This window comes from Bidens hawaiensis, unplaced genomic scaffold (genome assembly GCF_021521415.1).
Source record: "Bidens hawaiensis isolate Kalapana, Puna unplaced genomic scaffold, B.hawaiensis_p1.1 tig00012269_1, whole genome shotgun sequence".
Taxonomy (NCBI): Eukaryota; Viridiplantae; Streptophyta; class Magnoliopsida; order Asterales; family Asteraceae; genus Bidens; species Bidens hawaiensis.
The window spans coordinates 193,558-216,673 of NW_027491994.1; the positions used below are offsets into that span (position 1 = coordinate 193,558).

General features: G+C 41.0%; 1 protein-coding gene and 1 pseudogene across 1 annotated transcript; one reads left to right on the forward strand and one right to left on the reverse strand.

Moving 5' to 3' along the window:
• Positions 1–1,799, forward strand: part of LOC143540515 (uncharacterized) — a 42,848-nt pseudogene extending 41,049 nt beyond the window's left edge.
• Positions 1,800–3,142: 1,343 nt separating this feature from the next.
• On the reverse strand, positions 3,143–5,602 carry LOC143540508 (L-type lectin-domain containing receptor kinase S.6-like). The gene has a single exon (XM_077033550.1). It carries the CDS (start codon positions 5,500–5,502, stop codon positions 3,547–3,549), a length of 1,956 nt encoding a protein of 651 aa, XP_076889665.1. The 5' UTR covers positions 5,503–5,602; the 3' UTR covers positions 3,143–3,546.
• Between the last annotated feature and the right edge of the window lie 17,514 nt (positions 5,603–23,116).

Sequence of the window (23,116 nt, forward strand, 5' to 3'; positions counted from 1 at the left end):
TAAATAGATGTTTCCCACGAGGGGTTAGACCCGGCAAAGATGGTTCTTCTGATAACCTGCAAAACAGACACCGTGAGCTCGTCACTGAGAAGGGGGGGGTACCTCCTTGTGACCACCCTCCGGCGTGAGAATCAGACTAGATTGCTCTTGAATATAAGTGTATATTAAGAGATTGCTAGAGCAGATATCAGGTATAAGATGTAAGATACAAGATAAGATGAGATGATCATACCATTTGGGGTATTTATAGCCGAAGGTAGGTTTCCAAGAGGGTATAGCCGGTTGAATAGTATTCCTGTTCTACCAACTGTGGCCTACGCACGTGCCATGCTGGTAGTTGGTGGGTAGGCAGCGGCTGAAAGTGACCAGGCCTGTTGTGTACTATTCCTTTTCCACCAACTGCAGGCTATGCACGTGGTATGACAGGAGTTGGTGAGTAGGTAGCGGCTAATAGTGACATACAGTACAAGAGCATGCTGCTCGCCATACTGTTGTCAATGGGCTGTCGTATCTCTGGTCAGATCTTTTGCCCATACCTCGTCAGGTACAGTACAAAAGATCTTCCAGTATCGTACGGACTGGCTCATTTGGGCGGGAGTATTCCCCCTCCCGCCTTTGTGCGGGATTGTTCCCGGCTTTGCTCATTCCTTCAGGTGACTACTGAATTATTGACAGCTAAGTGCCTTGTGCGTGTAGCCTTGCTGCGCGGGTGGCCTTCCCTGATGGCTTGTATCCGCAGCTGCGGGAACAGGCGGAGTACTTCACCATTGGGAGGCATTTCCTGCGGGAACAGCTTGCGTACTGCGCGTAAGGACGTCACGTCTCTGAGCATGGTGGGTCCTGCGGATCCAGTTGGTTTCTGCGCAGACGTCTCTCTTCAAGGTGAGTCCTGTGGGTCCAACTGGGCTCTGCTGGGACCTACCTCTTCACCGCCCCTCTCCGAGTCCACAAAGACTCCCACAAGATCCGCAAGCCACCAGTAGCTCCGGCATCCCACCACCACCACCACCACCACCAACCACCACCCCAACAACAACAACAACACCGGCCACCAGTCATCATCTACACAGTCTCCCCAAAAGTCATCCACACAACCACCAACGAGTTCATGAATCTCGTCCAACGTTTGACCGGCCCATCGGCCCCATCTCCGGTGGGCTCAGGCTCATCTTCCTCAGCCTTCCAAGACGACGGCGGTGCAGTATCTCCGGAAGCCAGGTTTGCTTCCATTGAACGTGCAGCCAAGTCATCGGACGGTAGAAGACCGCCGCAGACTGCCGTGGTGGACGGTGTTGATGGGTTGGAGATGAGTTGTTTTCCCGGAATATTGTCGCTGGCGCCGGCGTTATTGCCGCCGGTCCCACCAAATTATTTCTCACCATTAGGTAGTGATTTTTTTTCAGGATTTAAGCCCTGCGTTACATAATATTAATAGTTATAATAATAATAATAGGAGTTATAATTATATGGATAGTAATCCATTTATTACAAGTTCCTACAAATCTTTTATCTTCACATATAATTTCACCCACAACTCCAAATTTGGATCTTTTTAGTTTATTTGACATGTAATAATCTGAATTTTGATTGGTAGCTGCCTTTGTTTACCAAGTACTAGGGGTAGAATTGTAATTTTGTTAGTGTTTATTATTTTATTTTTTGGTTGATCACAAATGAGATGAGAAAGCATTGGAATTGACTTTTGGTGGTGTTTTTGTGTTTATTATTTCTCCATCCATGTCTTTTTCTTGATGTAGGTTGTAACATGCAATTTGATTGACTAATTATTGTTATTATGAGAAAAGTGGGTATAGTTGTATATTCGTTTATTATTTTGTGTTGACTAATAATGCAACGAGGAGACTTTGTCATTTGTATTTTTCATTTTTTTGTTCATGTTTTAACTTCATTTCTTATCTATAGATAGTCCTCTTAGATAGATTCTATATGGTGAATCAATTCCTAGGATACACAATAAGAATGTAGTTTGGTTTTTAGCCGTTTAGGCTTTATTGGTTTAAATATTGTGTTTTTAGTTAATTTGTCTATCGTAATTAAGAAAGCAGTCATGTTTTCTTAATTAATTTATGCAATTACACGTGTTAAGTTGTCATGTTGATTAAAATCATCTAACATAGATAATTTTTACAAAAGCAAGTAAGTCTTTTAGGGCCATCACCACTTTGGTGGGATGGTAAAGGCTTTGGCCTTTGGGTGAGAGGTGCAGGGTTCGATTCCTGGCATTGGCGATATAATGTAAATAGTAAGAGGAAAGCTTGAACATTAAAAAAAAAAGTAAGTCTTTTAGGGTGAGGGGTCATTTACACCCACCAGCCGAGTGTGATTTCGCCAAAGATGACGGGACGCTGTTCCTCCAGCCCTCCTACTATCATGTCACATTATCCCATCACCACGCTTTCCCCTCCAGCTTCTCTTTTTCACTTTGTCTTTTTTCCCCTCTCACCACCATCTCCTACCTTTCACCTCAAATCCCAGTCCGACTCCACTCTCTTTCTATCATTACATATTTATGATTTTGTTAACCCAAGTAAAAGCCTTATAAACATTTCAACTACCATATTTCAGCATTAACTTAATATCATTCGGCCATTGATAACCTTTATGTTATGTAGAAAACCAAAACACATTAACGTATTAAATTTTTTTTTATTTTATATAATTTAGTTTAATTTGGTAAAGGGGCTTATTAAATTATGTACACAAAGCTAATTACAAAACAATTTTTACACTATAGTATATTATTATCAACATTTACATTAAATCAACAATTAAAATATGTTTTAGGTTTCTTACAAATTTTACTTTCATCTAAACGACAAGTGTTACAAGAGACAACATAGAACCATGTGTAGTCGTAAAGCTCCACATCCAGGGGTTATGCGACACGTGGCGCCCAGTCAGAGTTATGGTTTTGTATAAAAAACAAGTGTAGTCATAAAGTTGGCATAACTTGGAGGGGGGCGGTGTTTCCAGAGTTATACCCTTGTGTTTTCAGCGTTGTATATAAAACGCTTGGAAATTTGGCTTCAACATAACGCGGGGGGGGGGGGGGGGGGGTGTACCCCCGCGTTATGGCTCAAAACGCAGGTGGCAAAGCCACCACTACACATGGTCTAATGGTGTATCTTGGCAAGCACAATTGCAGAACGGTTCTAGTCTTTTAGAGGGCCACTTCAACTTTTGACATACAAATTCCTATTAATATATTAATCCAACGTGGTCACTTTCTTACAATTTTTTCAAAATAACAACATTAAATTAGTTAAAACACGAACAAAAAGTAATTATACATTTATAATTCATATGTTTAAAGAACAATTTGCATTATATTTTTCTTTCAAAAATCACATTCAACAATACAAAACTTACCTTGCCAAAAGGCCCAAAATAGCTCACTAAATCATCATCAATTTACAAACATTTCAAAACACAAAACTACTTCCCTTTACTAAAATGAGTCCTGGGCGTTGACCACGGTGTATCCAACTCATCACCACCCAACTTCGCCACCAACTCCGCCGCCCGCTACGGCATCACCGACTGAATCATCACCACCGGCTTCCTAACTGGCAGCTCCGGTACCATCCCGCCTCTCAACATCCGCCCCGCCTCCTTCATTGTCGGCCTCAAACGATCATTTGGGTGCACACAAATCAAACCCGCCATCAACATCCGCTCCATATCGACCTTATCGTACCGCCCCATCAGCTTCGGGTCAGCCGCGGCTATTAATATCCGTTTTTCCCATAAATCCCACATCCAATCCGTCACTACCACACCATCCTCGTTCACCGCCCGTTGCCCTGACGCCACTTCCAACACCACCACTCCAAAACTGTAAACATCTGTCTTCACACTTGGCACACCCGAAAACACGTATTCGGGTGCCAGGCACCCCATTGTGCCAGCTGGCAGTGTCGCGTCACGTTTACGAGCATTATGCTCGTAAACCTCAGCCAACCCGAAATCCCCTAATTTCGCATTGAAATCCGCGTCAAGCATAATATTACATGTTTTCACGTCTCGGTGAATAATCTGTCGTTCGCATTCTTCGTGTAAATACACTAAAGCCGACGCGACCCCGAGAAGTATGTTTAACCGTTTTTCAAACGTTAACGGTCGGTTATTCGTTCGTTTATGTATTACTTTATCTAACGACCCGTTCGGCATGTACTCATAAACGAGAACCAACTCGTTACCCTCACAACACCATCCTTGTAACTGGACTAAATTCTTGTGCTTTAAACATCCCACCATTGTCGCGAGCTCGGTCACAAACTGGTTACCAAGCAAACCCGTTTGACTCGCTTTACTAAACCGCTTCACAGCCACATTCCCGCAAGATGGAATATGAGCCTCGTACACGACCGCAGACGCGCCCTGCCCAATAACCCGGTTCGGGTCAAACCCTTTCGTCGCTGACCGAATATCCGCTATCTTCAGCTTTTTCGGGACCTCGGTTTCCTGAAACCGATACATTTGGGGGCGTTCTAGACACCGTCGTCTTAACGCTTCTCGCTTATTTAAACAAACACAATAAACCATGAGAAAACCCGCGAAAATGATCAAACACGCGGTTAACAACACCAACCCGAAAGCCAACTCGAGTACCCGATCGTCTTTACGATTATTATTCCCTCGTATCCCGGCTTCCAACTCTTTGAAACTGGGATCTTCGGGGTAGCAAATCAAACACGCTCTTGACGACCGCGTTTCCATTTGCACGTTCGGGTCTAACGACGCGAACGTGTGAAACTGAATCTTTTCGATCGAGTGGATCGACGATCCTCGCCCGTTAGACCCCGAAAACCCGACATACATAAACTCATTCAAAATAACCGAAACATCAATCGGAACCGAAAGAACCGAATGGTCCGGTTTCGAATCTTTATACCCGACCCAAACCCGAATCATCTTCTCCTCATCCCGGTACTCAATCCAAACCGAAACCCGCCTCCCGCTTTTCAAAACCACCCCTTTGGAATTCAAATCCACCGCGGCAACGGACACAATCGAGTTCACATCAAGGCCGATATGGTTATCATTAATATCCCCATGAGCCGGGTTGAACCGGGTATCGAATTCGACAGCAAGAAACGGGTCGGAGAGATGGGAGTCGGGTAACCCGATAAACCCGTCTGAATGTGGCAACGTGGTGGGGTCGGAGGCGATTAGGAAGGCAATGCCCTCGCCGGAGAGGCAGGGTGGTGGTGGTGGGGTGATGGTGAAGGTGAAGTGGGTGGAGAATGAAACGGTGGCGTTTGATGATTTGTTGAAGAATCTGATCGGGTAAGAGTGGAGGATCCGGCCCGTTGGGGAGTATGAACGGGAGGTGCAGACGGGGAGTTGTTGGGTTAAGATGATGGAGGTGTTGGTGAAATGGGCTGACCCGATTAGGGTTAGGTTGATTGGGGGTGAAGATGATGTTAGGATGAAGAAGGTGGGTGATAATAGGATGAGGAGTTGGATGTATGGTGGCATGATTTTCAGATGAAATCAAGAAATTGAAACCTACCTGCAACTGAAGAGAGATGAAGAGTGTTGCCGCCAAAATGGGTGTAAATATTTTAGAGGTTACAAATGTAATTAAACACATCTTTCTTTGGTTTGTATAAATCTGTAGACCACAATTTGTTATGCTAAACGAGTTAGGCTAAGGGGCATAAATCACTCGACATCATTCCTCTCATTTGTGATGTTTGAATAAAGTCTGCCTCCCTCTTATTATTCAACATCGTCCTTCAACCATGGAAATACACAATTCTCTATCATTCTTCACCATACCATTATTTAATAGTTAATACTAAAAAGAATTAAAAAAGAAAAGAAAAAAATAAAAGAATTTTGATCGGTTAACCCTCAAATGAAAGGGAATGACCATACTGACCACCGTCAGTACTCTCAGGTAACGCATGACCATTTTATTAAAAGGGGGGGCGGTGGTTGGGAGGTTAGAGAGACCTCTCGTGTGATGGGTGCCATGCGACTGCCACATCAGATCAGTAGGGGTTGCCCATTAATGTATATATACTGGTTAGCGGTAGTTTTTAAAGGTAAACATGTTCGCGTCATACTAGTGTTAATACATTAATGGCATGATTGAAAGCATGTCTAAATAGTCGTTTAATTATTTAATCTGTTTATGTCATGCATAGCAAGTTTAACTTATCATGTTGAATAGGTCAACATGAGGTTTATAAAAATATAGTTTTATAATTACCTAAATATATTATGATAGAAAAAAATATTACAGTAAGTAAAACATTTGGTTTTCTTTAAGGCTATTAAACTTTTAAAAGTTTAAAGGCTTGGTTTTGCACTAAAATGAGAAAAACGGCCAAACCAACAAACATAATTGTATTAAACGGTCTGGCCAACCTAACTATATGTCAGAATGAAAAAAAAACAAAGGTGGTTGTGGTTGTGGTCTTGGTATATGTTGACTACTTGATTATCACGGGATACTTGAGAAGTGTGATCGACTAATGAAAAGAAAACTTGCGTACCGAGGTTCATATGAAAGTTATAGAAAGACAAAGGTACTTTCTCGGGATGGAGTTAAAATATAAACCAAATGGGATTCTGTTGCACCAACACAAGTATTCGGTGGAGCGATTAAGCAAATTCAAGATGGCGAGTTGTAAGCCGACGATCCCAGTAGAGACCAATTTACACCTTTGGGTCGACAAATGAAAGAAGAGAACAGAAAACTGTATATAAAAAATTGGTGGGAAGTCTCATTTAATGCTCACTAGACTGGATATTGCGTATGTAGTAGGAGTGTTAAGTTGGTTTATGCAAAATCTAAAGTATTCGCCTGGTTTCGGTGTCATGTTCTAGGAGTCGAAAATCAAATTATTGGGCATCACGATTGTTATGCACGAGACTTAACTACCCGCCGATCAACAACCGGGTGTATATTTTTGGTGGGGTCAGGAGCTATAACATGATGCAGCAAAAACCAAGTGTCTCGTACCAAAGCTGAGTATATTGCATAAACAATGGCAACTCAAGAGTGTGCGTCACTAGTAAAGTTGAAGCTCACCATCATTTCATTAGAGAAAAGGTACTCAACGATGAAATCGAATTGGAGTATATTGAAATAAATCATCAAGAAGCCGATATGTTCACCAAACCGTTGGCAAGTTTGAAGATGGTGAAATAACTATGATATCATGATGAAGAATGCTAGCATACATTGAGAGAGAGAGAGAGAGAGAGAGAGAGAGAGAGAGTTCTAAACAAGTACAACACTTCTGGATAAGAGTGGTTCAGTTTGTTCTCCTAGTATGACTTGAAGGAGATTAAGAGATTATTATTTTTATATTTTATCTTTGTTTTCGAGCCGGGGGTTTCACCGGAAGCAGCCTCTCTATCCCTATGGGATAGAGGTAAGGCTGTCTACATCTTACCCTCATCAGACCCTACCATAGCATTGCTATTGGTGGGATATACTGAGTACGATGATGATGATCTTTGTTTTGAATTTAGTTTAGAGTTTAAATTTTTGTTTTTAATCAAGTATGTTTGCAGGAATTATATAAACCCAACTTTGGTTTTAATTGTTTAATCGTATCTTTTTCGTTTGCCGATTAATAAGAAAAGAGTTGATTGCGTGCTTTAGCAATATCGATCGTGCCTTGAGAGTTGAATTTGATTACCGAATTCACTTGTTCAAACGTAACACTTAACATATACAATTTAAAAGTTATACTATGCTCTACAACAAAAGCAAATACGGTAATAGTTTGATATTATTAATCCCATAGAGACGAAAATAACTCTTTTCCCTATAAATTGCCCAACAACTTAAACATATAAACAATGGCGAACCATCATATACTTGTTACCTTATCGCCTGTTATTACTCTCTCAACCTCTCGTATTTTTGCTTGTCCGAGTGTCCTGTGGCTGCATATGTGCCCAAAACTCCGGCACAACAAGTGAAACAAGCACAACCCGCACACAATAATTCATCTGCACTTAGAAAACAGTTATTAGATTAACTCGATACGAAAATTAAGATTGTAAAAAGATATTTACTTTTTAAATTATTATAGTATATTAAAATCTAACTTGAACTTTTATATTTTATATTTATATTTTGGTCACCATACTTACTTTTGCATTTTATACTTTGGCAATAAAATTTTCAACTTTTGTCAAAAGCAACCAAACTTAGTTTTTTTTCTTTTTATTATGACCACCAAACTTATAAAAACCAACTTAAAATTTTTGTCTTTACACTTTGACCATCAAACTTATAAAAACTAACCTAAAACTTTTTTCCTTTTTACGTTGGCCACCAAACTTTAAACTTTGTTATAAAATATATTTTTGACGGTAATGTAACGAACCGTACGAATACCAACCGCGTTTACATCGCGTCCCCATCGCAACGTACCAGTAAAAGCAGCTACAAAGATAGTTTGGATCATTTTGGGGTTTTGATGAGATAACCAGCAAGAGGGGCCATAAAGGTTTCTTCACGAATCAAGTACAAGACCCCGCGACGTCTCTAACTCGTTTGTTTTAAATGAACTTACCATCATATATTCTTGCATATATAAAAAGAAAATTAAAGTAAATTAGTTTTCATTACATAGAAATTTATCCAATTCTTCTTTGTAGTAGTGTTTATTTATATGTAACATCCTAAAATATTGTAATATTAAATAAAGGAAGATTTCGTTTAGTTGTCGAACGTTAAATAATATTAGCTAGTGTTTAATAAAGAATCATGGCTTGGATTAATTATGGTGGATTAAAGGGTAATAGGCCTTAGGTCCATGGGCTTTAAGGGATATAAATATCCCCTTAAACCATCCTAAAACCCTAAAATCCTCATTTCTTCCATCCTAATCTCTACACACTCAAAAACACACATACACTACACTATATACGGCCGCCGAGAGAGAGAGCGAGATATGAGTCCAAACGAACGTTAGTTAGTATTAGATCTTTATTACACGAGCTATATACAAGATTGAGAGTTCATAACCAAGTTAAACAAGATCCAAACGAGCATTAAAGGTACGTCTTTTACCTTAACTTACGTTTTTATTAACGTTTAACCTTGAAACTTAGAACGAGATTAGATCGGGTGTAAATAGAACGTAAAGTCGTAAACTTGATGTTAGAAACGAACTTAACGAACTCGCAGCTGCGTATGACTCGTTTAAAATAAACCCTAGACCTATTATTGAACGTTTTAATCTAAAGGTCCAAACTTTATGCGCTTTCGAGTCAAGTTTTATCCGAAAATGAACATGAGAACGTTTACGGGTTTGATCCGTGTCACATCCAAGGATTTCACGACGAAACGATCATGATTAAGGGGTTTTTGGAGCGAACTGTAACTATTGCTGAGCAACTTCGCCTGCAAAGCTAAGTTCGCTCAAGGTTTAAGTTCGCTAAGCATAGCAAGTTCGCCAAGCTGTAACTTCGCTAAGCCAAGTTCGCTGAGTGCTTAACTTCGCCAAGAATAACTTCGCTCGTATATAAGTTCGCTGGTTATATAAGTATGCTGCTGTATAACTTCGCCATATCTAAGTTCGCTTAAATGTTAAGTTCGCCACTGGTTAAGTTCACTACTAGCTAAGTTTGCTGATGTTAACTTCGCCAGTAGCTAAGCCCGCTTAAGTTAAGTTCGGCAACGAATCAGATAGCGAATCAGACTTAATACGTCAAGAGGAATGCGCTAACGAATTAGGAAGTGAATTAAAATCCTAATGGAAATGTGTTAAGCTTAACCCCAGCCAGGGGCTCTGCCCCTTGGACCCCGCTAGGGGCTGCCGCCCTAGAACCCCGCTGCCAGGGGCGCTGCCCCCGGACCCCCGTTCGTTGTGGGTAATAGCTAAGACTAGAAAGATGATTTGAGTAGTGATAGTTAATTGATACGTGTAATTATTATACAGTCAGCCTGTAACACCCCGACCAAAGGCGGATTATACATCGGGGCGCCACATATTGCTTCATTACTCGCGACACTATTGGTGTCAATATTTATTAATACACATTTTATCGCGCACGCGCAGCGGGGAAAATAAAGAACATAAATCAAACATAAATCAATATATTATAAATTATAACATTCAAACAACATTAACTTGTCTTAATACATTTTAATTCTAGGTCCAAAAGTGAAAACGTCCTACGTGTCCACAAGCTCCAAAACAGCTACTGCAAACCTGATCATGTGTTAAAATAAACGTCAAACACTTGCGTGTTGGTGAGAAATCAAGTTTAATACAATACATAGATAATCATAAATCTGCGCGCAACATGTGTATGTCTGGTTTTCAACAAGGGTGTAATCTGATCGGGACCAACTCTAAGAGACAAGACTGCCAGTGCTCACAATTGAGCTCACAAACAAGACTAACTGTGCAAGTGTAACAAAAGAGAAAATCATAAACGATAGTTCTCCCGTGTTCATCTAATGGTACCATGAAAACTGCGGAATAGACCGACAAGACGGTTAATGATCCACACATACAAATAAACAGCCAAGTCTACGTCCTCAACACATGGGATACTGCGCGACTAAAGTTCATAAACAGTTTAAGACTCTAAGTTTGTATGAACACATGAACATCCCAAAACATTAAAAGCAAAAAGGGATTAGATACGAGATTACTCACTTGATAAACGATGCGGTGTAAGATAAAGCAAGAACCAACTTTAAACAAGCACAAGTTAACCTATAAATAAGATTATTGTTTTAATGATTGGTTTTAAGTCTTGATTATGAGTTAGCATAATTAATAAGTAAATTATTATATATAATATATATATTACCGAAAAAGCAGGGCAGAACAGGGAGGAAGACGGAGGCAGAGAGGAAGACGGCAGAGAGAGCAAGGGGCAAGAGAACAGGAGAGAGTAAGTGTTTTGTGTGTGTAGTGTTAGGAAAAATAATACTATTATTTATAGAGAAACCCTAGGAGACATAAATCCAGAAAAAAAGGGAAAAGATTCCAAGACAAACAGAACAAGACAAAACAAAAGATAACAAAAGATATCAAAAGATATGGCAGCTGCAGGGGGCAAGATAAAGCTGACAGGGAACAGTAAAAAGCATGGGCGGATCAGATAAAGGTACTGGTCAAGCATGGCAAAAGCAGATCTCAAAAGATAATGTCAGTCACTTTTTCTACCAACCAATGGGGGTTGGTACGCATGCTGCGCCGAAAGTAACTATTCAGACATTAGATAGGTTAGGTCAACAGCTCAGAAGAAAAGGCAACACAAAAGCATACAGGCTGGATAAAACAGGACTAGACTAAAGGGTCAAGCGCGAGAAGGCTGAGTGCGCGAGCGCGAAGGCTGGCACAACAATCCTTAGCGTGCTGCGGGAAGAATCATAATTCCTTAGCGCGCTGCGTGAAGAACAAGAATTCTAAGCGCATCGCGGGAAGAACATACATTCTTAGCGCATTGCGGGAAGAACATACATTCTTAGCGCGCTGCGAGAAGAGTTCTCTTCACGCATCGCAGGAACAAGATGTCTTCACGCAGGCTTCCATGTAAGGAGTCTGGCGCGTGGAGCTGCAGACATCCTTAGGCGGGAAGAACCAAAGGATAAGCAAAGAGTTAGAAGAAAAGAGGGAAACAAGGCGTAAGGGCGGGACGGCGACAAGAGGGAAAAGAAGGCGGAAAGAGAGAAGGAAGAGGGAGGGGACGGCGGAAAGAAAGAGAGAGAGAGAGAGAGAGAGGCGGGAAGGAAATATATATTTTTATTATTAAAAGTAAAATATAAGTATAAATAAATATTAAATCATAAAAGAAAGAGATCGGATAAGGGAAACGGGTACCTGGGTCGGGTCGGATCGGGGCAGATGTTACAGTCTCCCCTACTTTAAGAAATTTCGTCCCGAAATTTATCTCGAAGTAGGTTGCGCAGAGAACAGGTGCGGGTACTTGATCTTCATTTGATCTTCCCTTTCCCATGTAAACTCGGCTCCGCGCTTGGACTCCCAGCGAACTTTCACGATAGGGATACGACTGCGCTTGGTTTGCTTAACCTCGCGATCCATAATCTCAACAGGCTTCTCAACGAAATGCATAGATTCATCAACTTGAACTTCATCAAGTGGAATGTGAAGGTTCTCGTCAGCTAAACACTTCTTGAGATTGGATACATGGAACGTTGGATGCACATTACTGAGCGCGGGTGGCAGGTCAAGTCTGTAGGCAACTTTTCCCACACGCGCGAGAATCTTGAATGGTCCAACATATCGAGGAGCAAGCTTACCTTTCTTCCCAAAGCGGACAACACCTTTCCAGGGCGACACTTTGAGGAGAACAAGATCACCAACTTGAAATTCGAGAGGCTTTCGCCTGCGATCTGCGTAACTCTTCTGTCGGCTTCTAGCAATCAGCAGATGATCACGGATCTTGGCGATTTTATCTGTTCTCTTGAACAAGTTCGGGTCCTGTGATTTGAGTTTCACCCACTTCGCTCCAACAAATCGGGGAGCGGCACTTACGACCGTAAAGTGCTTCAAATGGGGCCATACCGATACTGGAATGATAGCTGTTATTATAAGAGAACTCGATCAAAGGCAGGTGCGAATCCCAATTACCTCCAAAATCAAGAACACAAGATCGGAGCATATCTTCAAGAGTTTGAATAGTTCGCTCAGACTGACCGTCAGTCTGAGGATGATATGCCGTACTCATGTCCAAGCGAGTTCCTAGCGCAAATTGGAGAGATTTCCAAAAGCGAGATATAAAACGGCCATCGCGATCGGATATGATGCTCAAAGGAGTACCATGGCGGCAGACAATTTCCTTGACATAAAGCTGCGCGAGTTGCTCAACACGGTAGTTTTCACGAATGGGCAGGAAGTGAGCAGACTTAGTCAATCGATCCACTATTACCCAAACGCTATCATGTTTGCTTGCTGTCAAAGGTAACTTGGTAATAAAGTCCATCGCTACACATTCCCATTTCCACGTAGGAATTTCTGGTTGTTCGAGCAAACCAGATGGGCGTTGGTGTTCAGCTTTTACTTTAGAACAAGTCAGACATTTAGCTACGAACACAGCAATATCCTTCTTCATACCGGGCCACCAATAAGTAATGCGCAAATCCTTGTACATCTTATCAGTGCCAGGATGAATAGAATACCGAGATTTGTGTGCTTCACTCAGGATATCAGCGCGAAGATTCTCATCAAAGGGAATCCAGATGCGATTGAGATAGCAGAGAATTCCACTCAGATTAGGGACAAAGTGCGCTTCCGCGCCACACGCTAACTCGGCGCGAAGGTTACCATTACTGATGGATGCGCGCTGCGCGTCACGAATACGCGATTCAAGGTTGCTTTGAATCGGCGCGAAGTGAAGCTGGGTGCGCGGCAAGATACAGTTAAGCTGACAGGGTTTTCGGCTGAGCGCATCGGCTACCACATTAGCCTTACCAGGATGATACCGGATCTCACAATCGTAATCGCTGATGAGTTCGTTCCATCGGCGTTGTCTCATGTTAAGTTCCTTCTGATCAAAGATATGCTGAAGGCTTTTATGGTCAGTGTAGAGGATACACTTAGTACCATAAAGGTAGTGTCTCCAGATCTTCAAGGCAAAAACAACTGCACCAAGTTCGAGGTCGTGAGTTGTATAATTCTTTTCATGAACCTTGAGTTGCCTTGATGCGTAAGCGATAACCTTGCCTCGTTGCATAAGAACACAACCGAGACCTTGGTTGGATGCATCGCAATACACGATAAAATCATCATTACCCTCAGGTAGCGCAAGAACAGGAGCTTCACACAACAAACGCTTGAGCGTTAGAAAGGCTTCTTCTTGCTTCGAGCCCCAAATATACGGTTTACCTTTGTGCGTTAGAGCTGTTAAAGGCAAAGCGATCTTCGAGAAGTTCGAAATGAAGCGCCGGTAATAACCAGCTAAGCCCAGAAAGGAACGGATCTCAGAAGGAGAGGATGGCGTAATCCAGTTCTTGATTGCTTCAATTTTGGATGGGTCGACATGAATACCCATCTTGTTCACAACATGGCCAAGAAACTGTACTTCATCAGACCAGAATTCACACTTGGAAAGCTTAGCATAGAGCTGCTCGGTTCGGAGCTTTTGCAACACCAACCGAAGATGTTGCTCGTGCTCGGCCTTGGTCTTAGAATACACCAGAACATCATCGATAAACACAATCACGAATTTATCCAAGAAAGGCCTACACACCCGATTCATTAGATCCATGAAAACGGCGGGTGCGTTGGTTAAACCGAAGGACATGACCAAGAATTCAAAATGGCCATAACGAGTTCGAAAAGCAGTCTTCGGGACATCTTCATCGCGGATGCGCAACTGGTGATAACCAGAGCGGAGATCAATCTTCGAGAAACAAGAGGCACCTTGGAGTTGATCAAAGAGATCGTCAATACGCGGTAAGGGGTACCGGTTTTTAATGGTGAGTTTGTTCAACTCGCGGTAATCAATACACATGCGAAACGATCCATCTTTCTTTTTAACGAACAACACCGGAGCACCCCAGGGCGAAGAGCTAGGGCGAATGAATCCTTTAGCAGTCAACTCTTGAAGTTGGCTGGCCAATTCTTGCATCTCAGCGGGTGCAAGACGATAAGGAGATTTAGCCACGGGGGAAGCACCAGGGACAAGATCAATACGGAACTCGACTTCACGAGCGGGAGGGATACCAGGAAGATCATCAGGAAAAACTTCAGGGAAATCACGCACAACAGGGATATCGCGAAGCTTCTTCTCTTCAGCAGGTTTAACCACATGGGCTAGAAATGCAACACACCTTTTCCGCATGAGCCTACGGGCTTCGGCGCAAGACATAAGTTTAAGACCACTGGAGGGTTTTTCGCCGTAAATGTAAAGATCACCATTTTCTCGAGGTATGCGAATCAATTTCTTGGCGCAAATAACTTCGGCGCGATTCTTCGAGAGCCAGTCCATACCAATGATAACATCAAAGCTTCCAAGAGGCATGGGGATGAGGTCGATTAGAAAATCGTTTTCGTTAAGGTTAAGCGTGCAATCTTTAATCACTGAGTTAATTAAAATAATTTCACCATTAGCCAATTCAACTGAAAAATCTTCTTTTAAATCGTTGCGCGGTCGCGCAAGCTTCTGCTCGAAGGCGCGAGAGATAAAGCTTCGATCGGCGCCAGTATCAAAAAGTACAGAAGCATAAAATCCGTTAAGTAAAAATGTACCATTAACTACGTCATTATTCGCTTGCGCTTGGTGCGCGGTTATGTTAAAAGCTCGTCCACGCGTCACTTGGTTCGAAATCTGGTTCACCGGATTCGCTTGCGTAATCTGAACTTGTAGTCTTGGGCACGCGTTCCGGAAATGACTGGGATCACCGCAGTTAAAGCACGATCTGGGTCGTGGGTTTTGGTAGATTGATTGTGGGTTCTGCGGGTAGACTGGTGGTGTTGGCGCAATTGGATTGGCGGGAAGGACTCTACAGTTTTCAGCAGTGTGACCAGTACGGCCACATCGGTTACAAAGTCGACACGGGGTTTGGGTTGGGTGGTGAAATCTACAGGTTGGGCAAAAGGGATGGTTTCCTGTGTAAGGTTTCTTAGTTGGCGGGGCAGGGAGTGCTGGATTGGTTAAGGCATAGTTATGGACTGCAGGAGGTGCTGGGTAGGTTGACAGTGGGTTAGGCGCGTAAACTGGGGGTTGGTAAACGGGTTGCTGGACAATGGGCGGGTTGGTAAGCGCATAGGCCTTGCGCCTGCGCTTGAGGTTGTTACGGTTTGAGGGTTCTGGTTTGGTTTCTGCGGGTTCAGGGACAGTTTTGGTGGTTTTGGTCTTCTCAGTTCCCCGCAGGAACAGGGTTCCTGCTCTGACATGGTTGTCGCTAAGCACAGCGGCCAACTCGATGGCGTCAGAGAGGGTAACTGGGTTTCTGGCCCATACAGAATCTTGAATTTCCATGGGGAGACCCCCAAGGAATTTCTCTATGGCTCGGCGGGAAGGGGTAACAAGGTGAGGGACAAGCAGGCTTAGTTCATGGAAGCGCGTCGCGTACTCGCGCGCTTCACCGCTGTACTGCTTCAAGTTCCAAAATTCTTCCTCCAGGCGCTTAACTTCGTTGGGAGGGCAGAATTCTCGCGTAAGAATTTCCTTGAATTCCTCCCATGTCATGCTAGAAGCAGCCTCTGCGCCACGCGCATGGGCTACTCCATTCCACCATGTAAGCGCTCTGGATTCCAGGACACTGGAAGCATATAGGGTTCGTCTGTCTGAGGGGCATTGGGTGTGAAGGAAAGTGTTTTCTATCTTCTCGAGCCACTGGAGCATCACGGTGGCTCCTTCGAGACCTGTGAACTTTGGAGGGTTACCCGCATTAAATGTCTTAATGTTATAACTCGAGGTGTTGGTATTGTTTTGGCTCAAAGCTTGGGCTATTGCGGCGGCCATTTCCTGGGAACGTTGCTGTCTACGCATGCGCGAGGCTTCTCTTCTCTGAAATCGGCGAGATAGCGGAGGCATTCTATAAAAGTTTTAATTTTAGTTAATATCTTGGTTTTATCGCACAGTATAACTTTATAAAGCTTGGTTTCACGGAGTTAGATGCTATCAAAAGTTAAAGTAAAATAAATGACCCTAAATGCAGACTTAATAAAGGTAACAAATTCGAATCAAGAATCGACAATTCATGTATCACCATGACTTTCCGAATTCCCAATTTAAAATATACGAGCAAACGAGCATTGGAGGTTGACGATTCACGTATCACCATGACTTTTCAATCCTCAATATAAAATATACAAGAAAATGAGTATTGGAGGTTGACAATTCATGTATCACCATGACTTTTCAAGTCTCCAACCTCAGAACATAATCGTAAATGGAAATTGAAAATCAACTATTCATGTATCACCATGACTTTTCGGATTTTCAATCCCAACAAACGAATATGTAAGTAAAATCAATAAAAATCGAAATTCACAAAAATCGAAATATCGCGGAATAAAACATAAAATCATATACTGCGCAAGCGCGAGCATATTCATAAATAACGAGTAATTAACAATAAGCGCGCAATCATGAGATTTCTCTCATGCGCGAGAAGGGACTCTTAGGTATTCTAGGCCGTTACGTCTAACCACCTATCCTAAAGTCAACGAGCTCTGATACCAATCTGTAACACCCCGACCAAAGGCGGATTATACATCGGGGCGCCACATATTGCTTCATTACTCGCGACACTATTGGTGTCAATATTTATTAATACACATTTTATCGCGCACGCGCAGCGGGGAAAATAAAGAACATAAATCAAACATAAATCAATATATTATAAATTATAACATTCAAACAACATTAACTTGTCTTAATACATTTTAATTCTAGGTCCAAAAGTGAAAACGTCCTACGTGTCCACAAGCTCCAAAACAGCTACTGCAAACCTGATCATGTGTTAAAATAAACGTCAAACACTTGCGTGTTGGTGAGAAATCAAGTTTAATACAATACATAGATAATCATAAATCTGCGCGCAACATGTGTATGTCTGGTTTTCAACAAGGGTGTAATCTGATCGGGACCAACTCTAAGAGACAAGACTGCCAGTGCTCACAATTGAGCTCACAAACAAGACTAACTGTGCAAGTGTAACAAAAGAGAAAATCATAAACGATAGTTCTCCCGTGTTCATCTAATGGTACCATGAAAACTGCGGAATAGACCGACAAGACGGTTAATGATCCACACATACAAATAAACAGCCAAGTCTACGTCCTCAACACATGGGATACTGCGCGACTAAAGTTCATAAACAGTTTAAGACTCTAAGTTTGTATGAACACATGAACATCCCAAAACATTAAAAGCAAAAAGGGATTAGATACGAGATTACTCACTTGATAAACGATGCGGTGTAAGATAAAGCAAGAACCAACTTTAAACAAGCACAAGTTAACCTATAAATAAGATTATTGTTTTAATGATTGGTTTTAAGTCTTGATTATGAGTTAGCATAATTAATAAGTAAATTATTATATATAATATATATATTACCGAAAAAGCAGGGCAGAACAGGGAGGAAGACGGAGGCAGAGAGGAAGACGGCAGAGAGAGCAAGGGGCAAGAGAACAGGAGAGAGTAAGTGTTTTGTGTGTGTAGTGTTAGGAAAAATAATACTATTATTTATAGAGAAACCCTAGGAGACATAAATCCAGAAAAAAAGGGAAAAGATTCCAAGACAAACAGAACAAGACAAAACAAAAGATAACAAAAGATATCAAAAGATATGGCAGCTGCAGGGGGCAAGATAAAGCTGACAGGGAACAGTAAAAAGCATGGGCGGATCAGATAAAGGTACTGGTCAAGCATGGCAAAAGCAGATCTCAAAAGATAATGTCAGTCACTTTTTCTACCAACCAATGGGGGTTGGTACGCATGCTGCGCCGAAAGTAACTATTCAGACATTAGATAGGTTAGGTCAACAGCTCAGAAGAAAAGGCAACACAAAAGCATACAGGCTGGATAAAACAGGACTAGACTAAAGGGTCAAGCGCGAGAAGGCTGAGTGCGCGAGCGCGAAGGCTGGCACAACAATCCTTAGCGTGCTGCGGGAAGAATCATAATTCCTTAGCGCGCTGCGTGAAGAACAAGAATTCTAAGCGCATCGCGGGAAGAACATACATTCTTAGCGCATTGCGGGAAGAACATACATTCTTAGCGCGCTGTGAGAAGAGTTCTCTTCACGCATCGCAGGAACAAGATGTCTTCACGCAGGCTTCCATGTAAGGAGTTTGGCGCGTGGAGCTGCAGACATCCTTAGGCGGGAAGAACCAAAGGATAAGCAAAGAGTTAGAAGAAAAGAGGGAAACAAGGCGTAAGGGCGGGACGGCGACAAGAGGGAAAAGAAGGCGGAAAGAGAGAAGGAAGAGGGAGGGGACGGCGGAAAGAAAGAGAGAGAGAGAGAGAGAGAGGCGGGAAGGAAATATATATTTTTATTATTAAAAGTAAAATATAAGTATAAATAAATATTAAATCATAAAAGAAAGAGATCGGATAAGGGAAACGGGTACCTGGGTCGGGTCGGATCGGGGCAGATGTTACACAGCCGTGCACAACTGAAGAAAGGGATTACCATCAGCGGTGAACGTAACCGGACATCAGGTGAGTTTCTAGCCCCCATTTCCTTGTTATGTTTTCGGGGCTGTGTGCATACTCGATGTGGATGTTAATACACTTACCTTAAATGGTAAGTATATGTCTTGATATTTATGTATGTATGCTTGACAGTACGTGAACGACCTTCGGGTATTGCATGCACTATTAAGGAAAGTATAGTGTAGTATGTATGATATGTGTATGTGAATGCGGATGTATGTACAATTATGTTGTGTATAGTATTAAACGTATGGATATGATAATGAAAGGTAAGGTAAGGTTAAAGGGTTGCATACCCTAATAATATATGCGAAGGTTAAAGGGTTGCATACCCTAATAATATATGCGAAGGTTACAGGGCGTAATGCTCTTTAAAACGTAAGGTAAGTATATGAAAGAAAGAAAGTGCGAAGGTAAGTAAGTATATTATAAACGAAAGTATGAAAGTATGTAGTTATGAAGGTATTGTATGTTATGTGATTAACTAGAACCCACTCAGCGTAGCTGACTTTTAGTATGCACGCAGGTGAGTAGAATGAGGCAGCTCGCTTGAGGGGACACGTGACATTGGAAGGCTCAAGACGTTTAAGTTTAATGTTTTATTTATTTTGAAAGACAAGATATTGGTTTAAGACAAGATATGTTTTGTTATGAAATGTTTATGAAAGTTTTTATATTCCGCGAATGTTTTAATTAACTCTGATATTTAGAAATGCGTTTATGAGTAAATCCAACATCCAATGTAGGGCACCGGTAACGGGGCCTTACATCATCATCATCATCATCATCATCATCATCATCATCATCATCATCGTACTCAGTATATCCCACCCATAGCAAAGCTATGGTAAGGTCTGAGGATGGTAAGATGTAGACAGCCTTACATTTACCCTATATGGATAGAGATGCTGCTTCCGGTGAGACCCCCGGCTCTAGTGGCGAAGCTTGGGCTTAGTCACGGGGGTGACCGAAGTCACGAACTCAAAAAATTTCGGGTCGATGATTCGGCTTGTGTCGATGATTCGGGCCGGGTCGGTGATTCTGGACAGGTCCAAATAATATGACATCTATATATCTAATTTTTCTTCATTTATTCAAACAATTGTTCTTACAATAAAAAAACAAAATAATGTTTAACCAACAAAAACTTAAAATATTTATGATAGTGCGAGAGGAAGGGTGAGTATAAGCAAATTCGGTATCGGTACCGGTATATCTAAATTTTTACCTTCAATACCGGTGCCGAACCAAATATTTTGGTATCGGTACGTACCGATATGGTACCGATCTCATCCCTATGGGGAATACCTAGAAGAAGAATTGCAAAGACCCAAAATATTTTAAAAACAAATCTTTTATTATTCGACAACTATTTTGTAACTTTTATTTATAAATACTGCGAGGTTGTAGAAAAAAAAAACAAAAAATGGGGTATTATATTTATAAAAAAAAAATCAGTGGTGACCGGTAGCATTTTGGAAAAATACATCGGGGGTGACCGTGCTTAATACCTATAAAAAATTTCAAGAAAAATCGTGAAATTTACACTGTTAACGGAGAAAACGGCAGTGGCCGGGCCACCCCCGGTCCCCATAGAGCTTCGCCCATGCCCGGCTCGATAGTAGTTTTGAATCAAGCTTTGGACACAAGGCACATAACACTCAATCATCGGGACACCAGCTGATTGGTGCATGTACCCTTGTCTTTCGGCTATCAACGCCACCACATGATGCCTAATTAATCTTCCCACTTTTAACGTTATTTTCACGAGATTAGTAAAATAACGTCAAAATTAGTGCAATTTCACTTTTGCCCACCCGAGGGTTCACACATATGTACATTATATGCGCGTACCGCAAGCAGAGCGTCAGTGTTTATTTATATAAGATCGTTGATTTCTAGTTGGATGTGTATAGTTTGGATTATAAAACACGAATGCATATATGAAAAAACACACACACCACTCACATATACATATATTACAAACCTCTTCGAATTTGAGCTTCTACTTTCTTTTGAAGAGTCAATGCCTTTTCGTGGTTTTGTGAATTATGCAAACAAATCCATAATCACATGATTTTAGTACCGAAGAAATGTTCTAAATCCAGGTTAGGGATATTACTCAACTAAAATAATCCTGTCATAGTATTTAGTTAAACTGTTTTGGAACTTGTTGACTTTTGTTGAGCAATAATTCAAAGTCCAAGTTTATATTGTTGTCTGAGTATTGTTAGTATGATTATGAATAAGGCCTAATTAGTAAAATGCTCACTGTCTGTTTCCTTTTATCTAGTATTGTTTGATATTTAAACACGTGCATTGTATTGTTAAATAGGGTTTTACAAGATAGAGTATACTTAACCCATATTTACATGATACTTAACATTTACTAATTACATTGCAGCTCTAATTGGCTTCAAGCACAAGCAGCAGAAATTGAGTCAATCTATTGATGTTGGAAAAAAAAAGTCCGGTCATACCTCGATGCAACGATTTAGAAGTTCCAGACTCTTGTTGTACTCCTCACATCTATTGTATCCGAGAGCTAGTTGATACGTTTTATCTGGCATTCGCTCGTTGTTGCTATTGTTGTCATTCTTTAAGAAACCTGTATCAATTGATGTACAATGAGAGAGACTAAATAGATCTCAACCATCCATTGTACATAATCCATTGACTACAAAGTATAAATCATGTGATTCCTATTTACTTAATGACTTACAAGCCAATATATATATATATATATATATATATATATATATATATATATATATATATATAGGGGTGAGTTAACGTACAATAATCGCTTATCGTACATTACATACGCGACTTCCTGCACCGCCGATTCTAATTGAAAATAAAACTGCTTAGTGGCTTAATTGTAATTAACCTAAAAATACTTAACGCATACCCGTCAAAGTCCACCATCGCGACCATCGTCTACTGTCATGAGCACCACCATCGTCCGTCACCACCATCGATCGTTGGTCATAGGTCAGTTAAGCAATTTCCAATTGAAATTGAAAGTGAAATTGAAATTGTTGATGAGCCTAATTGATCAATTAACCTTGAATTGATCAATTAACCTTGAAATTGATCCAATTAATCATCAATTTGAAGCTTCCGTCAACCAATTTTGAGTTTTGAGTTCTGGGTTTTGACATAGAACGTATTAACATTAAGTTTCTGGGTTTATGTTTACACGTTCTGTTTAAACGTTCAGAACATAATCAAATAAGCTTTAAAAGTTCAGGACAAAAAGTTTATACGTTCTGTTTATACGTTTTTAAATAATGTTGTTTATAAGTTCAGTACAAATATTATGTTTAAACGTTCTGAAACAAAACGGAATACCTTTAAACGTTCTGACCAAAAAAGAACATCTTTAAACGTTCTAATGCATTCAAAGAAGATCTGGGTGTTCAAAAAATGAACATATTTAAACATTCTAATACGTTAAGAAGTTCAGGTTGTTAAAAAAAGTTTAGAAATTCTGATAAAGTTTAGAAGTCCTAAGAAGTTCTGGGTGTTCAAAAAAGTTTAGAAGTTCTGATAGAAGTTTAGAAGTTCTAAGAAGTTCTAGGTGTTCAGAACTTCTAAAACTAACAAAAAAAACACCTGTAAACATGAAACTGAACACTGAAATCACTTTATATAATCTCATAATCATCAAACAATCGTCAATCGACCGTTAATTTGATCATTGATTCGATCATATGAACAAAATATGGAGTGTCTGCAACTGGGTTTTTGCAAAACTCAAAATTGATTAATTGAAACTTCAAATTGATGATTAATTGAACCAATTTTAAAGTTTAATTGATCAATTAGTTCAACAATTTAAATTTCAATTGGGCAATTTTATCAACTGACATGTGAGCAACGATCAATTGTTATGTCGGTAGAAGATGGTGGTCGCGAAGGTGGATGGTGGACGGAATCGTTGAACGGCGATGGTGAAGGTGGA